Source organism: Metopolophium dirhodum, chromosome 4, assembly GCF_019925205.1.
Source record: "Metopolophium dirhodum isolate CAU chromosome 4, ASM1992520v1, whole genome shotgun sequence".
In the NCBI taxonomy this organism is placed as follows: Eukaryota; Metazoa; Arthropoda; class Insecta; order Hemiptera; family Aphididae; genus Metopolophium; species Metopolophium dirhodum.
This window is the reverse complement of record NC_083563.1, coordinates 8597306-8618416: the sequence shown is the minus strand read 5'-3', so window position 1 is coordinate 8618416 and position 21111 is coordinate 8597306. Positions and strand designations below refer to the sequence as shown.

The window sequence follows — 21111 nt, the reverse complement described above, 5'->3', positions numbered from 1 at the left end:
TTTTGACGCATTTTTTTTGACTGCGCTGTTTTGAAATTAACAAGACTATATGAGTACAACATTCACATTTATTGTGGCTGTTGCTTGTTACTGTAGGATATTAAATTACAGAAATTAAATCCGTTATGTTGGATGAGTATCATAATGCATTGTGTTTTTATAAATACCAATGTATAATAATTACTTTTTCAATCATTTTTTGAAGTGGTTTTTATATTTAAAAAAATAAACATAGGTAGGTACATGGTTTTTTTTTAGCGATGCCTTCGGGTTATACTTTTGCTGTACGGTTATCCAATAACGACGGAATTCATTTTTTCTTTTGAGTTTTGATTTTACTAACCCTTTATTTATATTTTTAAATATTGACGGGTACAATGTAATTATTTTATTTTGAATTGAATGTCCTGTCCTACACATACAACCTAATTCTGCAACGAATCAATATGAAAAATATTATTAATTTTTTTTATGAAATGGCCAATCTATGAAAAATGTAATATAAATACAGGAATATTATTGCATATACATATATGCATATACATCTATTGTAGATACAAAGCATGTAGACACACTTAGGGCACAGTTCATAAAATTGTATTAGTTACATTTTGATGGAGGGAAGGTGAATCATAAGTAACAATTTTATAAGCTGTATATTAATTAAGGGTATTTACATTATTTTTTTCACAGAGACCCTTTTAAACCACACGTTTTCGGTGTGTGTTTTTAATTTTACAACAATTTTCAATAGGTCTATTAGCTTCAGAATAGTTTATTTTGTTTTTCAAACTTAAAAGTTTAATAAGCATTTAGAATAATAACTCGTGACAATGGGATAAATTCCAACCTTATATGGTCCTCTAAAACGTCAACAACAACTTCTTCAAATGATATAAGTAAATAATAATTCTTTACACGGCTCTTCCACCTTATAAGTATGATTAAACTTCATACAAGTATCACAGTTACTAATAAAGTTATTAATTTCAGAACCCTCACCTGGCTTTTAGAATAATTGTTTTTTCTAAGGCGTTCTTTGATGATTTTATTATGCCTATGTGAGTAACTTAGAAGTAATATATTATATCAACATTTAGCTTTTTTTTTTTTATTATACAGTGTTCCTGACAAGGTCATCTAACTTATTGATAATATTAATTAACATTTTTAACAGTTTAACAATTGATAATGCATAATTATTTACAACAAATTACAAGAATTTACATCGATAAATATATAATGGTACAATATAATAGAAAATAAAATAAATTATATAGGTGATTTTAAATTAGTTATTGGTGTTGAGGTCACATCACGAGGACGATCAACATTTAGTAAATCATAAAGTATACTATACAACTCTTATCAAAAATATTTTTTTAAATTTTAATATTGTTTTTACCTCAACTTTCAGACAATTTTTATTTCTTGATATGTACCTTATTTAAATTCTCTAAGAAATTTCATCTTTAATATTCCAACCTCCATCGCAAGTGACTGTTTCTACCACCTATTGTGACACTCCTTATTATCTTAGACTTTTATAACGATATTTTCAATTACTCTTCAAATAATATATATAAATTGATTTAATGATATTATATACAATATTCACATACCAAGAACTAAGAATCACTTTACATAAATTTAAATCAATTAAATCCTAATTGGTGCAGTGGCCAGTGCCGTAGACAGGATTTTGAAGGGGAGGGGGTTAATTATAAATTAAAGTACATTTTTTACAGTTTTCGTATATAAATAATATATTTATTAGAGGATAAATGACAATGTGAAGGAGGAGATAAATATAATTTCTCAATATTACACAATGTAGATAATTAACATAACATAAAACGAATGAAATTGTTTTATTTATATTATTTTCAAGCTGCCATTCTATTAAAGTTATAATGTGTTCATTTAATTGGTGGGTAAAATAACAAGATAATAATTATGATAACAAAAATTAATATATTTGAACTAGTCAGTATGGATATATAGGTATTTTTATATACTGTAAATTCGTCGATAGGCAATTTCGTAAAAAAATGTTATTTTAATAACTTTACAGAAACTAGAAAGTTTTTATGTCTCAAAGAACTTTTCAGATTCACCGAGACCGAGTCGAACATGTACGTTAACCGGTGGCATAATCTACCTATATATTTTTCCCGGGTCAGTGGTGACCTGTGACCTGTACCTATCAATGCAGTAATGTAGTGTGATATTGTTATGCAATTTTAAATGCGGGGATGAAAATTGACAATGTCGATCACATTACCATTATGTTGTAATTGTATGCCAGAGAACCAGTAATTGACAGCCATAATTTGTTTCGCAACAGTTTGAGATTGTATTCACCCTGGTATACCAATAGTCAATACCATAATTAATGTACTGAAGATGGAGTAGTAATATAAGACTATAAGAGTAACGTATTACAATAGTTACTATTTCACCACAAGTTTGATTATTGAAAATTGTATACCGTTTTTTTAAAATTTTTTGTCTTTTAAATAGTAGGGTGAGCGTATGTTGTTTTTGAGTCAACTAAACCACCTCTTAGTTTGGCTAATAAGTCAGAAGATTTTCTCAGTGTATGTCGTTTCAATATGTATGATTGTTATTAATGTACAAGCATTTCCATTCCAAATTCTTTTATAGGGAATGTTACATCGATTATTTATCTTAGTTTGTATAAGGATTTACTTTTTTTGATACCTTTTTTTTCATAATTATTATATAGGTACTATAAATACAAGTAAGTAACCTTTAGGTGTCACAATTTAGGTTAAAATTGTTCAACCTTAATATAGTAAAAATTAAAGTAGGAAAATATCTACTTATAGTCCGAAAATCAGTTTCGTAAGGCAACTTATTACATCTTACTGTAAACATAGACCGACAAGGAGCAGTACTTTCAGAAAAAAATTTTTAAAATAATATATCAGGGATACAGTCGTTAGATTTGTCTCTTGGTGGATGGAGTTTTTTGATAATTTGGACTAGTACAAGATACTTTTGAACCAGATGTACCCCAAATATCGGGGTCATCGATACTTTCGTTCAGCTCTTCATATCGAATTGTTTTTAAAAAATACTGTGCATTGTTAAATGAACAATAGTAAACACAAAATAATATTGTACCTGTATCATGCGCGTGTTTTCGGATGGAACTATACGAACCGATGTCAACGTCCTTCCAACCGCGGAACGATGATACTGATAATTGCGTTTCATTTTTAAGGCGATGACAATTTGTACAAATTATACTTGCTTAAACATACGGACCCTCGCCCGGGAGTGCGACTGCTTAGTCGCAGCCACTAGTTCCCTGTTGCCCGACTAGGGAGACGCTGATAAAACGGACTTTGAAACCGGAATCTCCCAAGTCGCCGCCGCCGCCCACGTATAACGTATTTATTTAATATTATAATATAGGTATTGCGATTTGTGTTGAACCTGGGATGCCATCGGTTTTGTGGTCTACCGTGGTCCGGCGCAGTTTGCCTCTAATCAGTCCGTTGCGGTCACTGATTACATGCGCGACTGCGGCGAGTCCATTGTGCGCGGGGCCGTGTCCTTCTCTCGCCCAGGCCACTAACCACCGCTTTGCCAGAATATCGCGTTGGCCCCATCCACTATTGCCAGAACCACCCTCATCTATAATACTTGAAAGTACATAGCTTTACGTGCACAATATTACTATGGTATAGACTATAGATGCACGAATCAGTCGTGCCCATTTTCGCGGTATTTCTCTCTCCGAGTACTTTAATAATACCTTTTTACAAATCCAATTACACATCATACAATGATTTTGAAACTCACATTTTACACGATGCCAACCTATACAGGGTGATTATTTTGTCATTGAAAATTCATTATTTCAAGAAGTCGAATTAATAAAAATCAAATTTAGGGCGAGTAGTTTATGAGTTATAAGCAGGGCTAGGATTTATATGGAAAAGCATGTTTTTTTTGCGACTTCTGATTATTGATTTTGTCAGTAATGTCCACGAATCACCTCATGATGAGATAAATGGTGGTATTTTTATTTTGCATGTTTTTGCATATTTTGGATGAAATGCATATATTGAATAAAATGAATATTATTGTACATTTTGATTATAAGAATGCGAAAAATAAATGTTTTATAGTAAATTTCATAATACTTGGTTATTTGTCAAACATAAATTTTATTTTTATAAATACAATCCTATGGTACAATAGGTATGCGATAAAAGATTAAATAATTTGACATTCATTTTCGAAAATTTGACAAAATATGTGAACGTAGCATGTAACACTCGTAGTGAATGTGAATTATAAAATTTATTTCTAAATTATTTTTTTTTCTCAATTATATTATATTAAGGCACCCGACGCCGATGCCATTTTGTCCTCAAAAATATATTCTGCGGGAGAATGATACCACCTTATAGAATCAACCAAATTTCATAATTTTTTATTTAATTGCTAGAGAGAAATATTCTACAGCCCGCATCGATCTCTGTTTTTCAATATTTCATTCTCAAACTTTATAATATGTCTAAAAAAATATAAGATAAAAAGCATTTTTTTTACAAATTTTTTAATACAATTATTTGAAATAAAATACAAAATCAGAGATTGGTGTGGGCTGTAGGAAGTCTTCTTCTTTCAGATAAAAAAAAAGTCATCAGAATCCGACAATTCTACAAAGCTTGAGCGTTATTTCCGTAAAGTAGTTTTTTTTCGATATAATACACCCTATCAAACCCCCCCCCCCCCCTAAATAGGTACCAGGTAGTAGATTAGTGTAAAAGTCTTATAATTGAAGTAGCAACTAAAATATAAAATTTAATTTTCAAATTTTATAGAATTGTGAAAAATTTGAAAAACTGGTAACGTGACCCTAAAGACGAACAGCTAATCACTGATGTATTTCAACAAAAAAATATTTTTTTTGTAACTATATTTTTGTGTTTATCTTGTAAAAATTGAAATGCATATTTTTGCATATTTTGGTAAATAAAATGCATATTTTACCGTTTTTTATTGCATACAAATCCTAGCCCTGGTTATAAGTATTTAAAGTTTTGATGAGCAGAGTAGTGGACAATCATTTCACGGGGTAACCCCATACCACTCCACTCCGCTCATCAAAACTTTAAGTACTTATTAACTTATAAACTACTCGCCCTACATTCGATTTTTATGTTTCGAAATACTTAGACAAATATTCTGCTTTGGAATATGATATTAAAACTCTGTTATCATTCAAAAAAGTAAAAAACTTAAAAAATGAGAAGGATAAAAAATATTTAAGAATATAATTTTTTTAATAAAAACGTTGTTTTGTAAGCGACTTGATACTTTTTAAAATAATATCTTCAAAAACATTTACACTTCTTGAAATAAAGAGTGTTCAATGATAAAAGAATCACCCTGTATACTATTACTGAGCCAATTTTTAAAATCAAACCGTATAAGTATGCGTTTAGTCTATATGTAGGTATAACAACTGTAATCTAACATCGTCGACTCTTGGTTTTGTTCATTTATTATTGTGTATAAAAATATAATATACCTATAATTAATAATTAATAAATATTATTTGACGAGTAGTCGGAATACATGTTAAAAAAACATATCTTGACTTGACCGAATGTAATGCCTATAATAATAACCTATTCAGTATTTACGACGACCCCAATGCAACAATATTATAACGCGCTCCGTTGAACTTTTCCCAAGAACCACTTACACACACTCACTCACACACACACACACACACACACACACACACACACACACACACACACACACACACACACACACACAATGTAAGTACATTTAGACTTGATATGTTTCAGCTTTTCTCCTAATTAACTTGTGGAAAGCATACAGTGGGTAAATAAATTGTCGTGCGTTTTTAATATAAAATACTTATAAACCAGCAACAACCCACGGCCGCGCAATATAAAATAAAAAGGAAAACGACCAGCAATTCGATTTAGTATCCATATATAGAGACGACAGACGGGGCACGGTAAATATGACATGGTCTGTCGGTGGGGTGGGAAGGGTGTAAGGTGTGCAGGTACGGTTACGAGTAAAATGCTCGCGTAATGAAGACAATAAAACGAGTCGGGTATTACCTTAATAATATTGTAAACGTTTTTCTGTTTCTGTTTATTTTTTTCCGGAACAGAGGTAAAACGTATTTCCATCTCTATTGCTCTCTCCGTCTAATTTTTTTTCTGCGCCGCGTGCCGTTTTCGAGGACGACGGAATATAAAACAATCAAATTTGTACATAAAGGAGCTTCTGCTAATTCCGGAACTGGTACAAGATTAAACTTCGCTGACAACAAACGGCCGGCAGGGGAAGGGGATGCAAAAAAATAAAATATGTGTATTATTACGTTGGAAAACTCTAGACGGGGGTTTTTTTTTTTTAAAAAAAAGCTGTTACTGTAATAAAAGATCTCGCAAATATGATTACCTACCGGCTACCACCTATTTACCCTCCCCCCCTTGTATTTTAATAATTCGGCTAGAGCGTCACGTGAACTCTCTAATATTATTGTTTTCCGTCCATTAATATAGCAATTCGAAATTATTTTGACTAAACTTAAACCTCGTTAATATGTATTATTATTCGGTGCGAATGCCGGCAAGCGAATGTATACACACTGAGGTAGATAGTTCATTATACATAATATTGTGTATACAAAATTAATATAGACTATACGAGAGACGAACATAAAACAAAATATCAAGGAAACGGGGCTTTGTTTTTATTCATCGCTTTCGATGCAGCTGTAATACTAACTTGACAACAGCGTATTTACAGCTTACAATAAAATACGATTAGACAATAATAGACTGTATTGGGCGGAGGCGTTACAATAATGTCCACAATGAAATACTCGAGTTATGTTGTTATAACTTATAATAGTTATAATTTTGAGAGAACTGAACTTTGTCCGCGGTGTGATATTAAAACTTTTACTTTTACCGCGAATTGTAATTACAGAGAACAGATAACAATAAACAATAACACCTGCACTTCACCTTATTAGATAGAACTTACCCACGAAGGTATTAGGTTACATGTTTTTGAAAACGTTTAAATCAAAACAAAGAGGAACTTACACAATTCATGAACTATAAGTTGCAAATATCAAAGTTGAAATGGATATTTTTGTAACTGAATATTTTTAATACAACCCATATTAAATATATTTTGTTAGCAGCAGTGAGTGAAATTAAAATGTATCTGTTCATTGAAACGACCTCAAGATCTTTGTCAATGCTTATCACAAGTGGGTAGTATAGGAAGATAATATGATCTATTGATCTATGTACGTATCACTATATGCATGATACTACCCCCCTTCTCTAAGATGAGACATGTGCTGTTCACGGACGATCTTCAAAATTGCTGACTAGAATTTGAAATTCAAAATTTTTGTTAACTATTAAGTTATATTTTTAGTTACATGCTATAAATTTATAATTTCTTTACTACCTTATGTTTCAATTTTTAGTTTGAACTAAATTTGAAGTTGAAACTTAGAAATACCTAACTTATTATTTTTTTTACTATACAAAAAATGTACATAGTGTATCTTATGTCATTGTACGCAGGTTTTTTTTAACAATTATGGATCGATGATAGGGAATTTCGTTAAAACAAAAAAAGACACGCGTTTCTTTATTTATAACTTTTTCAAAATTTTTCAACACGCAGTTGTACCAATAATAAAATTGACTTTATTTTTCAAATGGTAACAACTATATTTTTTGATGTATTCCGGTAAAGCTTTTTTTCTGAACATTTTGACAGTCAAATGATAAATTTTGGTTAGTCATCTGAAGTTTAGTATAATATGCATTAATACTTTTAACTGAAATACCTCATTTAGGTACAAGAGCTAAATATTTTTTCCTTATATAACTTATATAACCTTTTTATATAGTTAAATAGTTAAATAGTTGAATCGGTAATCTAAAATGTTCAAAAAAAAAAATTGTTGGCAACCTAACCTAACCTAACCTACCATACCTACCTACTTAAAATTTCACTGTCTCTGTAGTCTATACTTTAGTTCAGTGCATATTCATTAAAACTATGTTTAATAATCTTACCAACATACCGACATAAATCGTTTCCTTCAAACAAATACAGGCATACAGCAAATTATATTTACCATATTATTTTATCATAGGCAATATAAAATAATTGTAAAGTTAAAATAAAAATTAGATAATTAAATTTTTTCCCCCCAAAAAAAAGTAAGAAATACAGTTTAATTTATAAAGATTTATTAATATTTTAGAAAACAAATGAATAATTTATTTTGCGGGTCTATTACAAGTTTTGGGGGGCTAAGCCCCCTCCCTAGTTGCGCTTATGGTTATAAGCCGTCCATTCGGTTTTTATTTTGTACCTAGTGCCGATTCTCACAGTCTCGCTATACTTTTGCGAATCCGCTCCATAACCCATTACGAAAATATTGAGTTAAAACAATATTAACATTTAAACAATATATTTAATTTTTCTTTCTTCGTCTTAAAAAAATTGGTTTAATTCAGGTGAAAATAAATTCCATTTTGCCGACTGAAAATCAAATATTGCCGATTGGGGGGGGGGGGGTGTAACACCCCCCCCCCCCTACCCCATGACCCTCCTTCGGTTCGTCCCTAGTGCTGTCTTCACTCCCAGTGGAGTGGGACCTAGTTGGAAAACGGATGACGCAATCGGACGACAGCACGGGAAAATGGTGATCGCCTAGAACCACACAAATTTTTTGCACTTTGCTATGAATCGAAACGATGACTGTGTGAGTCGTGGTCAACTGCGAGACCACTGCGCCACTTCGGCCCAAAAACTGAAATGTGGCAACAAAAATTTGCAGGAACTAAAGATTTACCAAAAAATTATATTGACGCTCTTCAAAAATGTAATAACAATTTTCCCTTCTATTTTCAAACTTCTACAGATTTTAGCAACCCTCTATGTTACAACTACTAGCAGTGAACTATCTATTTTGCGATAGATGACGTGTGAAAGTAGATTGAATGGTTTGCCAATGATGAATAAACAGAGTGATATTATAATGATAGACCCCTATGATGACCTAAATAGACTAGCGATCAAAACAAGCACAATAATTCGGTTAATGTAATGTAGTTAAAATATTTTTTGACATTTATCATATATCTAGATCTAAATCCTAACACCCCCGCTCGCTTATTGAACAACTCTGGCTACGCTCCTGGAGATTTAAAGTCACTAAAATGACTCTATGCGAAACCATTAATAATTATAATAAAAGGAAAAAAAATATTTCTTACGTCTATGTGTTTTAATACATTCTTAATAATATGTATAATATAGAGTACAAGTGGTTTTCACCTTACGCGAGTTTTATAAAGAGTGGATCTCAAGTACGCATAGATCTGACGAGTATACCCCTCACTCATGTCACCAGAGTACCTACGCAGCCGTGTGCGTTCCGTCCCGGCATTCCACAATGTCAGTGAGTCTATATATTATAATAATATATGGAACGATTATTTTACCGTGTACCAGGTAATGTCTTGAGAAAAATGTTATTTGAAACTTTAAGAACTGCAAACACCGACGACGGTCGTGTAATAATACAAAAATTAAAATATAAAAATATAATATAATATTATGCGTAAGATTATAATACGTCTATCGTTTAAGAGCAAAAAATAAATAAAATAATAACCCTTATGCGAGATATTATTGTCTGCTGCGGGTCGGCTGCGTAAAAGAGAATCACCCCGTATACATAAATATATTTTTATATTATAATGGGATGCGCGCGTATATTATAATGATCGTCGCAGAAAAAACGCCGAAGGGGATGATAATCGAATTGTGCGCGGCGAGTATGTGGAGCCCGTAGGGGTGGAGTGACGCGTACTTCCGAGCACGATGACACTATTTATTGTTTTCGATGGACCATTGTCTGCGACTGTGTGTCAGAGTGTGTATCGGATCTGTTCATAATATTATACTCACGAGCCTGCAAATAGCCCGCGACCGTAAGGGGTAAGGGTGCAGGGCAAGTCGAGTACCTGCGTACAATGCGTTTGTTATACATAATATTATGCAGTTATAGGTAGGTATATGTATACCGGGTGATTCGTTATAACCACGCTCCGCCGTTATTTTTCACTTAGGTATTTTATAGAAAAAATTACAGTCTTTTTAAAAATATAACAATGCTGTTATGGCAAAATATATGCTGTGAGAATAATAATATGACAGTTCACACGATTAACGCGTGATTAAGGGAAGAGGCTCGTTGCGGCGTTTCGCTTCCACATTAGTAGAATTTTACATCACTTAATTAAAAATTTTGATTTTTGGAATTTTTCGTATAATATATTCACTATCAATCACAATATTTTCACATACCTACTTAGATTCCTTTATGAACAATTTGAACTTATTATTTAAGGAATGTCCTATGATTTGTTAGATAATAGTATGTGGACTACGAAACATATACGTACATAAAACATAAAATAGATGCAATATTTAGTGTAGCCCCCTTATATTATATTCCAAGTCTATTATTATATACTATATTATCTTTAGTTCATAATGTATAATAACTCAAAAATTACATGTTCAATTTTGATAAATCATCATTTTCAAAAACATCATGTGGCAATAAAAAAGACAGACTCAAGCAGCCATCACAAATTAAAATTTGTATTTATTCAATTAATTGTATTTTACAATGCAGGGAAAAAGTTAAAAATTAATAACGACCAGTTACCGGGTATCGATAGTCTCTAAACACTCATAATCTTCGCACTGGGTACTTCATAATTTTATGCCTCCACGGCATTCGTAAATTAATTTGTTTACAATTTTTAATGAGGAAGCGCGAGATTATTGAAAATCCACAAATGGGGCGTATAATAGAAGAGTTTAGGAACCACTGACATAAATGGAGGTGACCATAGTTGGTAAATCATGTTATATGGTATGGCGTTTTAGTTGGTCTATATTGTATTATAATGCGGCCCAATAGAATATTTTATTATTTATTATAATATGCACTTTTATTCATACGCGGGCCGTCGACTTTGTATGACGGTTGTGTATATAATATACAATATAATAATAGTGTATATGCGCGAGAAAAGTTTTGCATTTTATCTCGTCAAACTGCGGCGCTCCGGGATTGTCCAACTCCATCGAATACGCTCCCTTTATTTTTATTTTTCATATTTTTATATTTTATTTCGTCAACGGCCGTGTTAACTATACACAAACTCTTTCCTCCACTACGTTATATTTTTACTTCGCAACCCTATATACATATTTAACAAGTCGTCCGAAAGCCTTTTCGCTTGGCCGCAATAACCTAAAACCTAAAAACTTAACATTCCAAAAAGAAAGAGAAAACACACACACACACACACACAGTACTACTGTATATATACGATGTGAGCGAGTCATACCGGTACTCTGCGGGCGTACGCGTCTTGCGGGAATAGAGTGTCACCACGCCGCGAATGAATTTGAATCGTGTTTTGTAAACTTTTATTTTTATTTTCAAAAACTTTTTTGTTTTCCAGACAAATGAACGGCACACGAGCTTTGATGACGCTGATTTTAATGATAACTGCCACCAACTCGGTGCGGTCGTGGACATGCCCTTCGGACTGTATCTGTTTATCGCACACGCAAGTAAATAATAATAATAGTACATAATAATAATAATAGATTATCATGCGGAAACTCGTTGCATGGCTGTGCGGGATTCTGGCCATATTATTATACCAAAATATTGTACACTATTATTATTATTATTATTATTGTATAATCTCCCGTTTAAAATTTGGATTTATTCCAACTACTGAACTGGACACCGCTGATATATTAAAATTCGCTATTGTATATTTCACGCCGCTCCCGTTGTGCACAAATATCGTGCTATTATATTACACGTCCCCGTGCTTACCGAATCAATTACGGCAACTGCTTTACGTGGGATATGTCAGGCGGGACACGGGGTTTTTTTTATCACAAAGGTTTTTGTACATAGGAGGTTTTTTATTTTGCGTCGAAATACAAAAAAAGGGTCCCTTACGTTTCTAGAAATCGTATATTCGATTATACTTTATTTTCGAAAAATGTTGTAGTACGCATTCGTTTATTCGATCGACGACACGAAATAGTCCGCGGATAATAAATATTAGCGGTGGGCAACGATAATATTATGTATAAACCAATAGCTTTATTGAAAATTTGTCACGATATCGATATCGTATCGAATCATCGATAGTGTTGCCCATCACTAATAAATATAATATATACATCGATTGTATTACGTAAGGTTATCAGTACAACAGGACTGTACGGAATTCTCAGCAAGGTATACAAAGTTTTCATGTAATTATGTATACCTAGGTATATAATATATTTTTCTCAATAACTAAGTCAACCGAGAAACAAGTGATTGAGATTAAAATACAGTTCATCATAATTATTCAGTTATATTAGTAACTGAGTTATAATAATATTATACAAATTCAATATTTAATTTTTGTAATCAGATCATATAGAATATACATTTTTTTAACATTCTTTAAATGTAAATTAATTAGTCAACATTTAGTTGTAATTTGGTTTCGTTCTCAAAAATATTTCGTTAAACAGAACATTTTGGAAGTTTCATCGTACCTATACATACAACAAACAACGAAGCATAAAGTTTATTAAATATTTTATTATCTTGAATCAATTTAGTGTTCATATCGGTCATTGATAGTTGTTAGTTGCTACGGTACAATATATATCTCGGCTGAATAAATTAATATTAAGTAGGTATACTACCAAATTTTTATTCAGAATGATTCTAAATGGCCGAACGAAATTATGTAAAAATACTCAAAAGGGTACAGGGGGGGGTCATCAAAAGTTCAGTTTTATCCAGATTTCTCAGCACCCATATTAACCAATATTAACCCGAATAATAACGGTTTTGAAAACCCAAATGTTTGTTTAAATTTTTTATTCGGGTGTTTGAACACCCAAATACATCCAGCACCCGAAACCCGAAACCCGAATAAATGATTCGGGTGCAAGGCCCTAATTTGAAGAGGTTTTGATATGAAAATAAACAATTCACGATACAACTAAGATATTGCTGACGAGAATTATATTTCTACATAATATAAGTTTACAACGAAATAAATTATATAGTGTACAAATAAATAATATTCAAATTGTAATAAGTATTATATTATAAATTAATTATTATTATACTACTGTAAAATATTAGCTATGAAAAAAATAATATTATATAATAATAATACATTTGTATGTAAATAGAAGCTTTTTACAAACCAAGGTACACGCACAGAAAATTATAAAATATGTAAGATTGTAATTATTATTCATTACTTATATCTACCTACTACTAAACATTAAAACGAAAAGTCACAAAATAAAGATTTAAAATTCAATTTACGAATATAAATAGAAAAAACGTTTTTTATTCCCAAATACCAATAAACTATAGTGTAGATAATAGGTACGTATAAATATAATAAAATAATATAAAAGTTATCATGTAATCGCGTTAAGATCACCAACATTTTGAATATTAATATATGCACCAGGGCACAAGTTGTTTGAGCAGCAAAATATCCTGAAAATCAGCAGAGAGCTCTTAAGGTTTGCACTCGGCTGTGTTGACTTAGTAGCCAGCGACGGGGAATTGGAGGTATAAGATACAATGTATGGAAAACGTAGTATATATTACCTATAAAAGGTGATTTGTTTTGTTATACCTTAAATAATATGATAATACTATCGTGGGTTGGATTGGAGACAATTTAGCGACCTAAATGACCCAAGCGTAATAATAAATTTGGACCGCGCGAGGTATGTATTTGCGTATTTAAAATTCAGTACCTAGTGTAGTATTGTCCCCTCCCCCGCCCAATCAACATAATATTATTATACCTTTATTAACTATTATTAGCTCAAGAACATATTTTGTTGTCCGCAATGTATAATTTTTAATTTCAAGAAAGTAACCGATGATAATATTATTATCTCTAATTTTATTGTTTTAATTCTTTAATCTTGGTTGTGATTAACTAACTGATATTATACAGTTAACAGTTATTTTCATCACTAATTCATCTGAACGGGTGGATATCTATTTTTCTTGCAACATTAAATGTAATACTTTCAAACCACCACCTCTGGGCGGTAGTGATATTATGACTCGTGGCGGCTACACCAACTGACTTAGCGTGACCAGGACTTAAACTGTGAAAAAATTCCAGAGGGGAACTAATGTCTCTATGATTTAGTTCTGAGCATTTCATGTATACATTTATGTATAATGTCTAAATATGTATGATATGTAATGTATGAACAATGATTGTGCAAGCATACTCATTCCACTTTTAACCCGGAATTATGTTGATCCTAATATGTTAAAGGGGACGCTTTTCAATCGCCGTAGGGGGGCTGAGTCCCCCTGCGCCCCCCCTACTTTAATCCCTGCTGCATACACGCATAGACCTAAACTATGTGGTCCTTGTAGTTAAGTAACCGGCTTGTACTCAGACGGAATAGCTATGAAGAGTAAATAGTGAATGGGACATTGGAACCGTAATACCGTATTCTATCTGTGTGTGTAAGGAGCTCAATCAGCAGTGGCAGTGGTTGGGATTGCCGGGCAAACGTTTTAGAATATTGATGAGCTACGCGGCTAAATTGAGTGTGTATGTTACATGACGAGTATTTTTGTACACCCATGTATGCAGGTGCTTGTGAGTAATCTTGTAGTCTATTAAAAATAGGAACATATTTGTGGCTATTTCCTATTTGTTAAATATATTTAACAATATGCTTAATAAATTATACACAAATTAATATAATAAAATTAGACACTTAGGTATATTAAGAACCATACAGTTAAGTCCTAGTTGCTCAACGATAATATGTATTAAACAAGCCTTTCCTGCCCATTTATTTATTATTCATATAAATTCATCATCAAATAATATTTAAAATGAATTAAGTAGGTACTTAATAATAATTAGTTAGTGATCAGTCATTATAATAAATACTTACATGATAAAATATACCTATTGCCGAAACGGCACGCATATTTATTTATTTCAGTATAATTCAATAACATTATAATACAATATAGTTATAGTCATCCATACGCATAGTACCTATAGCCAGAAATAGCTTTTGCCTCAAATCTACATAAATTCTTCACATAACACAGACACGACAAATAAAATATAAATATACAAGTTACATACTCGTGAGTTGTGACATATTAAATATAATTATTTTAAATCATTCGATCACTCGGGTGTCGGATAAATAATAAAATAATAAACTGACTATTGGACTTGTATGAGTAGATGAGCCACCGTTAATATTAAGTAACAAGTAGGTATTATAATATAGCAATATTAGAGTCGTAACGCCGTGCATACAATATATCTATATTGCATTTATTTATTTACTGTACAAATTATAATGGTAGTATTGGAGTCGCATTCTCGATGGAACGATGATAATGGATTATATCGATGTTATATTATAAGTTTAAAACTCACATACGAAATAATTACAAAAATATTAAAACTAATTACAGTTGTGTGTGTGTGTACTGATGACGTTTTGGTATGTGAACATTTAATATGACCGGAGTGATAGGTGGTGGCGTTGAGTACAATATTATAATACAAATTGCACACAGATGATAATAATAATAATACAAATAATAATTTATCATAATATAGTGGCGTGATGGGGCCAGATACCGGTACAAACTATAAAAACAGCCTATTGCAGACTTCAAGGAGGAAAATATATAATACCTATATAATATACTCGTACGTGTTATGATTTATACATTTTTACTGTATTAACTATCCGAAATATAAAGTAAATAATATTTACATTATATTTGTTGAACAGAATAAAATTAAGAACTAACAACAATTCGTTTATGTACAACACTTAAAACAATTAGCTATCATCAATCATGGTTACACTATTAGGCACATTTGTTCTGCTGGAGTTATGGACAGGTATAGTCAGGAACTCTGATACAATACAATAACTACGTTTTAAATTTGCATAAAAAATAACTAAAACTTTTGATTAGGGAAAAATTTGTTAAAAAATGTTGTATCACACAAATAAACGAACCTTTTAATTACAATAAGCACTTCCAGTGGTGACCCTCTTTCTGTCTTCACATATTTCTTATGTATCAATTTTACTATCGAAACACAATCGGTAATATTGATATTAAGTTTAACCTAGTTACATTGTACTATTATTGACTATGCTTAAAATTATACTAATTATTGTTATTTTATTACATAATTGTTATCTTAACCTAATTTGTCGGAATACATTATTTCTACGTAGTTACTTAGCTTATTGAATATTGTATAATTTGTTTTGGTATTTTACCTGTTACATAGTATGATTGTTTACTTAACCTAGTTAATAGTTTTAACTGTAATATTTTTATACAATATTATGCATGATACAACAAGACGTAATATTATCTATACACGCGCCGTTCCGTTTCAGATACTCTGCAACTCCGGACACCTGACGTTCGTGCCGCTGCGCGACCTACCCAAGACCGTCGAACACCTGTCGATGACCAAAAATAACCTGACGTACCTGCCCACTGACGCTTTCACCGGTCTCCGGCACTTGCGGAAGCTGACATTGGACACCAACGGCATACGCCGGGTGGATCGGTTCGCTTTCCGCGGGCTCGGCCGGCTCCGGGAACTATCCATCCAGCACACGCCGCTCGAGTCGCTTGAGAAGTTTTCGTTCGCCGGCCTCCAGAACGTGACGGCCATTCTGTTGGGATACAACCAGATAAGCGTCATACACGAGTTCGCGTTTGCCGGCACCGCCAACATCAGGCTCATACTGCTCAACAACAATCCGTTGCACACGGTGAGACTCCTTAGACAATATTTGACTTCAGACTGCACAGATAACGCCTGAGATAAAATGCTTAATGCTGTACCACGACGTAGACGTATATTATAGTGATTTATCGACGAGATGAATATTATAGTTTCATTTAAGCCGGATGAATAAAAGATGAAAGATATAAAAGATAGGATTTTACTAATATGATTTGAATTTACCAGGAAAAAGGAAGCAATCTTACTAATCGTATGAAAAATATCTTAAACTTGTTTGAATATTTAATAAAATAAAACCTCAATGTTTGAATTTTAAATTCTAATAAATGATGAAAAAATCAAAAAACTATCCTCTGTAAAATTACTGTAAATGCATACAATGTGATATTAATATTATCCAATGCTAAGAAAATAAAGCAATCCATGTTGCGCGTATACCCTAGAAAAAAATGCAATACCACTCAACCATCCTCCGTGTAAAAAAAAACTGCTTTAAAAGTTGTGATATCATTTTATAGCTATGCCTTTGAACAATAGATATTATGTATGTGAAATGCAAAATAATTGACTTTAAAACACTTGATTTGTAATATAGTGCATACTTCAATGATAGTAGACTATATTATTATTATCTAGGTACTCATTATGCTATAGTACTTTTAAATTTTTAACTTAAGTCACCAAGCTAAGTTTAATTATTTAGCAGACTGTTTTAATACAAATGATATCTATAATTCAGAGACATAGCTACAAAATGATATCACATCATGAGCCTTTTCTTTTTATACTTGGCGCGACGCTGCCGGGTTGTTGGATATTAGTATAATTGTGTATTATTACTATTATTATTATTCAAACGTGATTATGTGTAGGATTTTTCAATTTATTCATATACGTATATACCGAATAGGTACGTTGTGTAGTAATAACATAGTCTCCTTATATACTATAGTTTTATTGCTCCATTTATCAGTGTCTCTTATGAGGGTTCCAGTCGGTTTTGTCAAAAGTCAAACTAATGTAGACTTGACCAAACTAAACATAAATTTCGTTTCTTTTAATATTTTAAATATATTTAAAATCCGTATCATAAAATAAATCTTAAGGAGGCTACAGGGGGCTACAGTCGATGAAAATAAAGTGGTTTTTAGACCAAAAAGCCGGACAAAACAAAAAGAATTTTGTTTAATGGATTTACATTTTTATAACCAAGTTTCATTGATTACCAAGTTTACTATACTCTATTCAGTATAAGAGCGGTACCGGGGGGCAATCGGTTTTCGTCCGGCGGCGGTCGGATACTTCTCCCACCAATTAAACCACCAGGTTCAGCATTCAGAACGAAGCCACACCCATTTGCACAAGTCTACTATCCGGTACCGCTCTTATCATGTATATAGTATATAGGTTTCATCTAGCTAATTTTGAATATCTATTTTTTCAGCTGTGATATCCATGAATAAAAATATGATAATGTTGTATATTTTATATTAATACATTAATACGCATTATGACACTAACAATAATTGGAATATTAAAATACTCTAGATGGAAATCTAGTTAATCAATCATGATCCGTTTTCAAATTAAAATTCTTCAAACCAAATTCCTTCAGTTTTGTCTGGACTTTTGGTCTAAACTTCACTTTTTTTTAACTAACTGGAGTCCCCTTATAAGAATTAAAACGTTGTATATTTTTTTTTAATGAATTTACACAATAACGTTAATCGTTATGGAAACTCAACGTCTTGAATAGAAAATTTATCTCCATCACTAATCATAGGTCAATTTTCTGGTGTGTCTTAATTATATTATTAGGTAGGCATGCTATTTTCCCATTAATGAGATGAAAGGTAAAAACAATCAAAATAATGTATCATTATTTCAACTACCGTATTGTAAAATTCTATGTGCCTGCTTGTACCTGGTATATAGGTATCGGCCAATGCATTTTCCGGTCTAACCAACGTTGAGCACCTCATCCTGCCGTCGGGCATCCAGCAGCTACAGCCCGATGCATTCAACGGTCTGGACTCGGTGGGTCTACTGAAGCTGTCCTTCATGGACCTGACGTCGCTGAAGCCGCACACGTTCCGTGGTCTCAGCCACGTGCACGTGTTGTCCATCCAGGACTCAGACCTGGGCGTAATCAGGGCGGACGCGTTCACGGGCCTAGCGCACGTCGGCAGTCTCAACCTGTTGAACAACAAGATCGACGCGGTGCAGAGCCTGACCGTGGCCCGGGAAAACCGCATCCGGCACTTCCGGTTCAACGGCAACCACGTGCTGGACAGCCCACGGCGGGGCACGTTCTCCGGGCTCGCTTCCGCTGCCTCCGACGGGTTCACCGTGGTCGGCAACCATTTCCCGTGCGACTGTCACCTGTTCCGGTTCCTGGACGGCCACCCGTTCGGCAACGCGTCCCGAGACCTTTTCACCGGCAAGAACTATTGCATTTCGCCACTGGAGCTCAACGGACAGCCCGTCGCTGTCGTTGATCCCGCGGTCGTTGACAAGTGCCTGCAGACGTCGGTGGCCGCCCCTCCGAGGACTCAAGCCGGCGTTACCACGACTGCGGTCTTGGTTGCGGCGGTGGTCCTCACGTCGACCGGTTCATTCTTGCATGACTTAGCGGTGTGATTCAGTTGAAGGACTTTCCTAGCCGTCTATTACAGTCGAAAATTGTCCATCGAATACTGTTGATATATTTTAATTTTAATTTATAAATATCATTATAAATATTGTTATAACTTAGACGTATCGTCGTCCAGTGCCAACTGCTAAAGCCAAAAGAATTTTTTTTTAAATATAATATTGTGTATAATTATCAGGCGATCCTCAAGAGTTGCGTTTAACACCGTTGGGCGTAATGTACCTTCACGTCATGTGGTTTCAAGCGAATTTGAATCGATAACTAGGTAATGTTTTTTTTCCTTATCAATGCCATTATTTATTATTTCAATGTGTAAATAATAATGATATTATATTGCAGTCACGTGTTTATTTGATTGAGTGTTTAGGACAAATGTATTTTCGTCACATATCAGTTTACATATCCTCGAAAAAAATCTTTTTTTCTATAAATCTAAACATAACTTACGGACTTTGATACTAAGTACATTTTAGTTACATTTTCGAAGCGTTCGATATATTGTTAGCTATATTGTAAACATTATTATTTCACGTTTTTCAAATAAATTTCAAACTGAAATATGTTTTCGATTACGAAAATATTATTCATTATGTCTTTGTTGAGCATCGTGTAATCCAATATTATTGTTTCCCCGAAAAGTTTAATATTTGGAGTCAACAAAATGGCATTAAATAGATTTTATTTTACTTGTATTTAAATAATTATTCTCATTTCAGATCAAAAGGCAAAGTTTAATATTAAGTATATATGTTTATTATTTTTTTTCCACGAAAAGTGTTAAATCGTTATTATTTATTAGTATCATTACATTTTTTTTTACTGCAATATTTTGTAATAATAAAAAAAAATATTTTCTTCTTTGTAGTTTATTTTAATCAATGAGTACCTAGCAAATATAAAAATGTATAGTAATTATACTGTAATTTCCGTAAGCTATCGTCGTTAATCATTATAATATATGTTATCATCATTTTAGCATAAAACATAATATATTATAGCATTATTACATTTATATATTATATTCGAGTATCATAATGTTGTTTATTATTATTACGCATTAAAAAAAAAAAATAGTTATGTTATAATTATAATAAATATCGTCAAATATTGTAACTATATTGTTTAATTTATACATTATAGTAACATAATATATAATAAAAAAAACCTCTCACTATGAATCAGCGAAATATGTATATTATACAGAATGTATCACAAATATTTGACGATTTTTAATTAAAATATCGTAAACCTTTGTGATTCTCCTGGTATATTAAAAAATATATATTATTATTATTATTACTACCTATCATTATTGTTACCTATTATATTTATTATAATAAATTCAAGACCATTGTAAATATTTAAATGTACTCTATATACTGTCATGTGTCCGTAGAACCATATTCGTAACTAATTATACTATCAATAACAACTACAACAACAACAATGATAAAAGCACTCGCG

General features: G+C 32.3%; 1 protein-coding gene across 1 annotated transcript in view; it reads left to right on the top strand.

The window, feature by feature from the left end:
* Positions 1 to 20825, top strand: part of LOC132943818 (leucine-rich repeat-containing protein 70-like) — a 56422-nt gene extending 35597 nt beyond the window's left edge. The window contains exons 2-4 of the mRNA XM_061012934.1: positions 11622 to 11733; positions 16636 to 17019; positions 18930 to 20825. Coding sequence (XP_060868917.1) covers positions 11622 to 11733; positions 16636 to 17019; positions 18930 to 19634 — 1201 coding nt within the window. The 3' untranslated portion in view covers positions 19635 to 20825. The remainder of the gene's footprint in view (positions 1 to 11621; positions 11734 to 16635; positions 17020 to 18929) is intronic.
* The last annotated feature ends 286 nt before the right edge of the window (positions 20826 to 21111 follow it).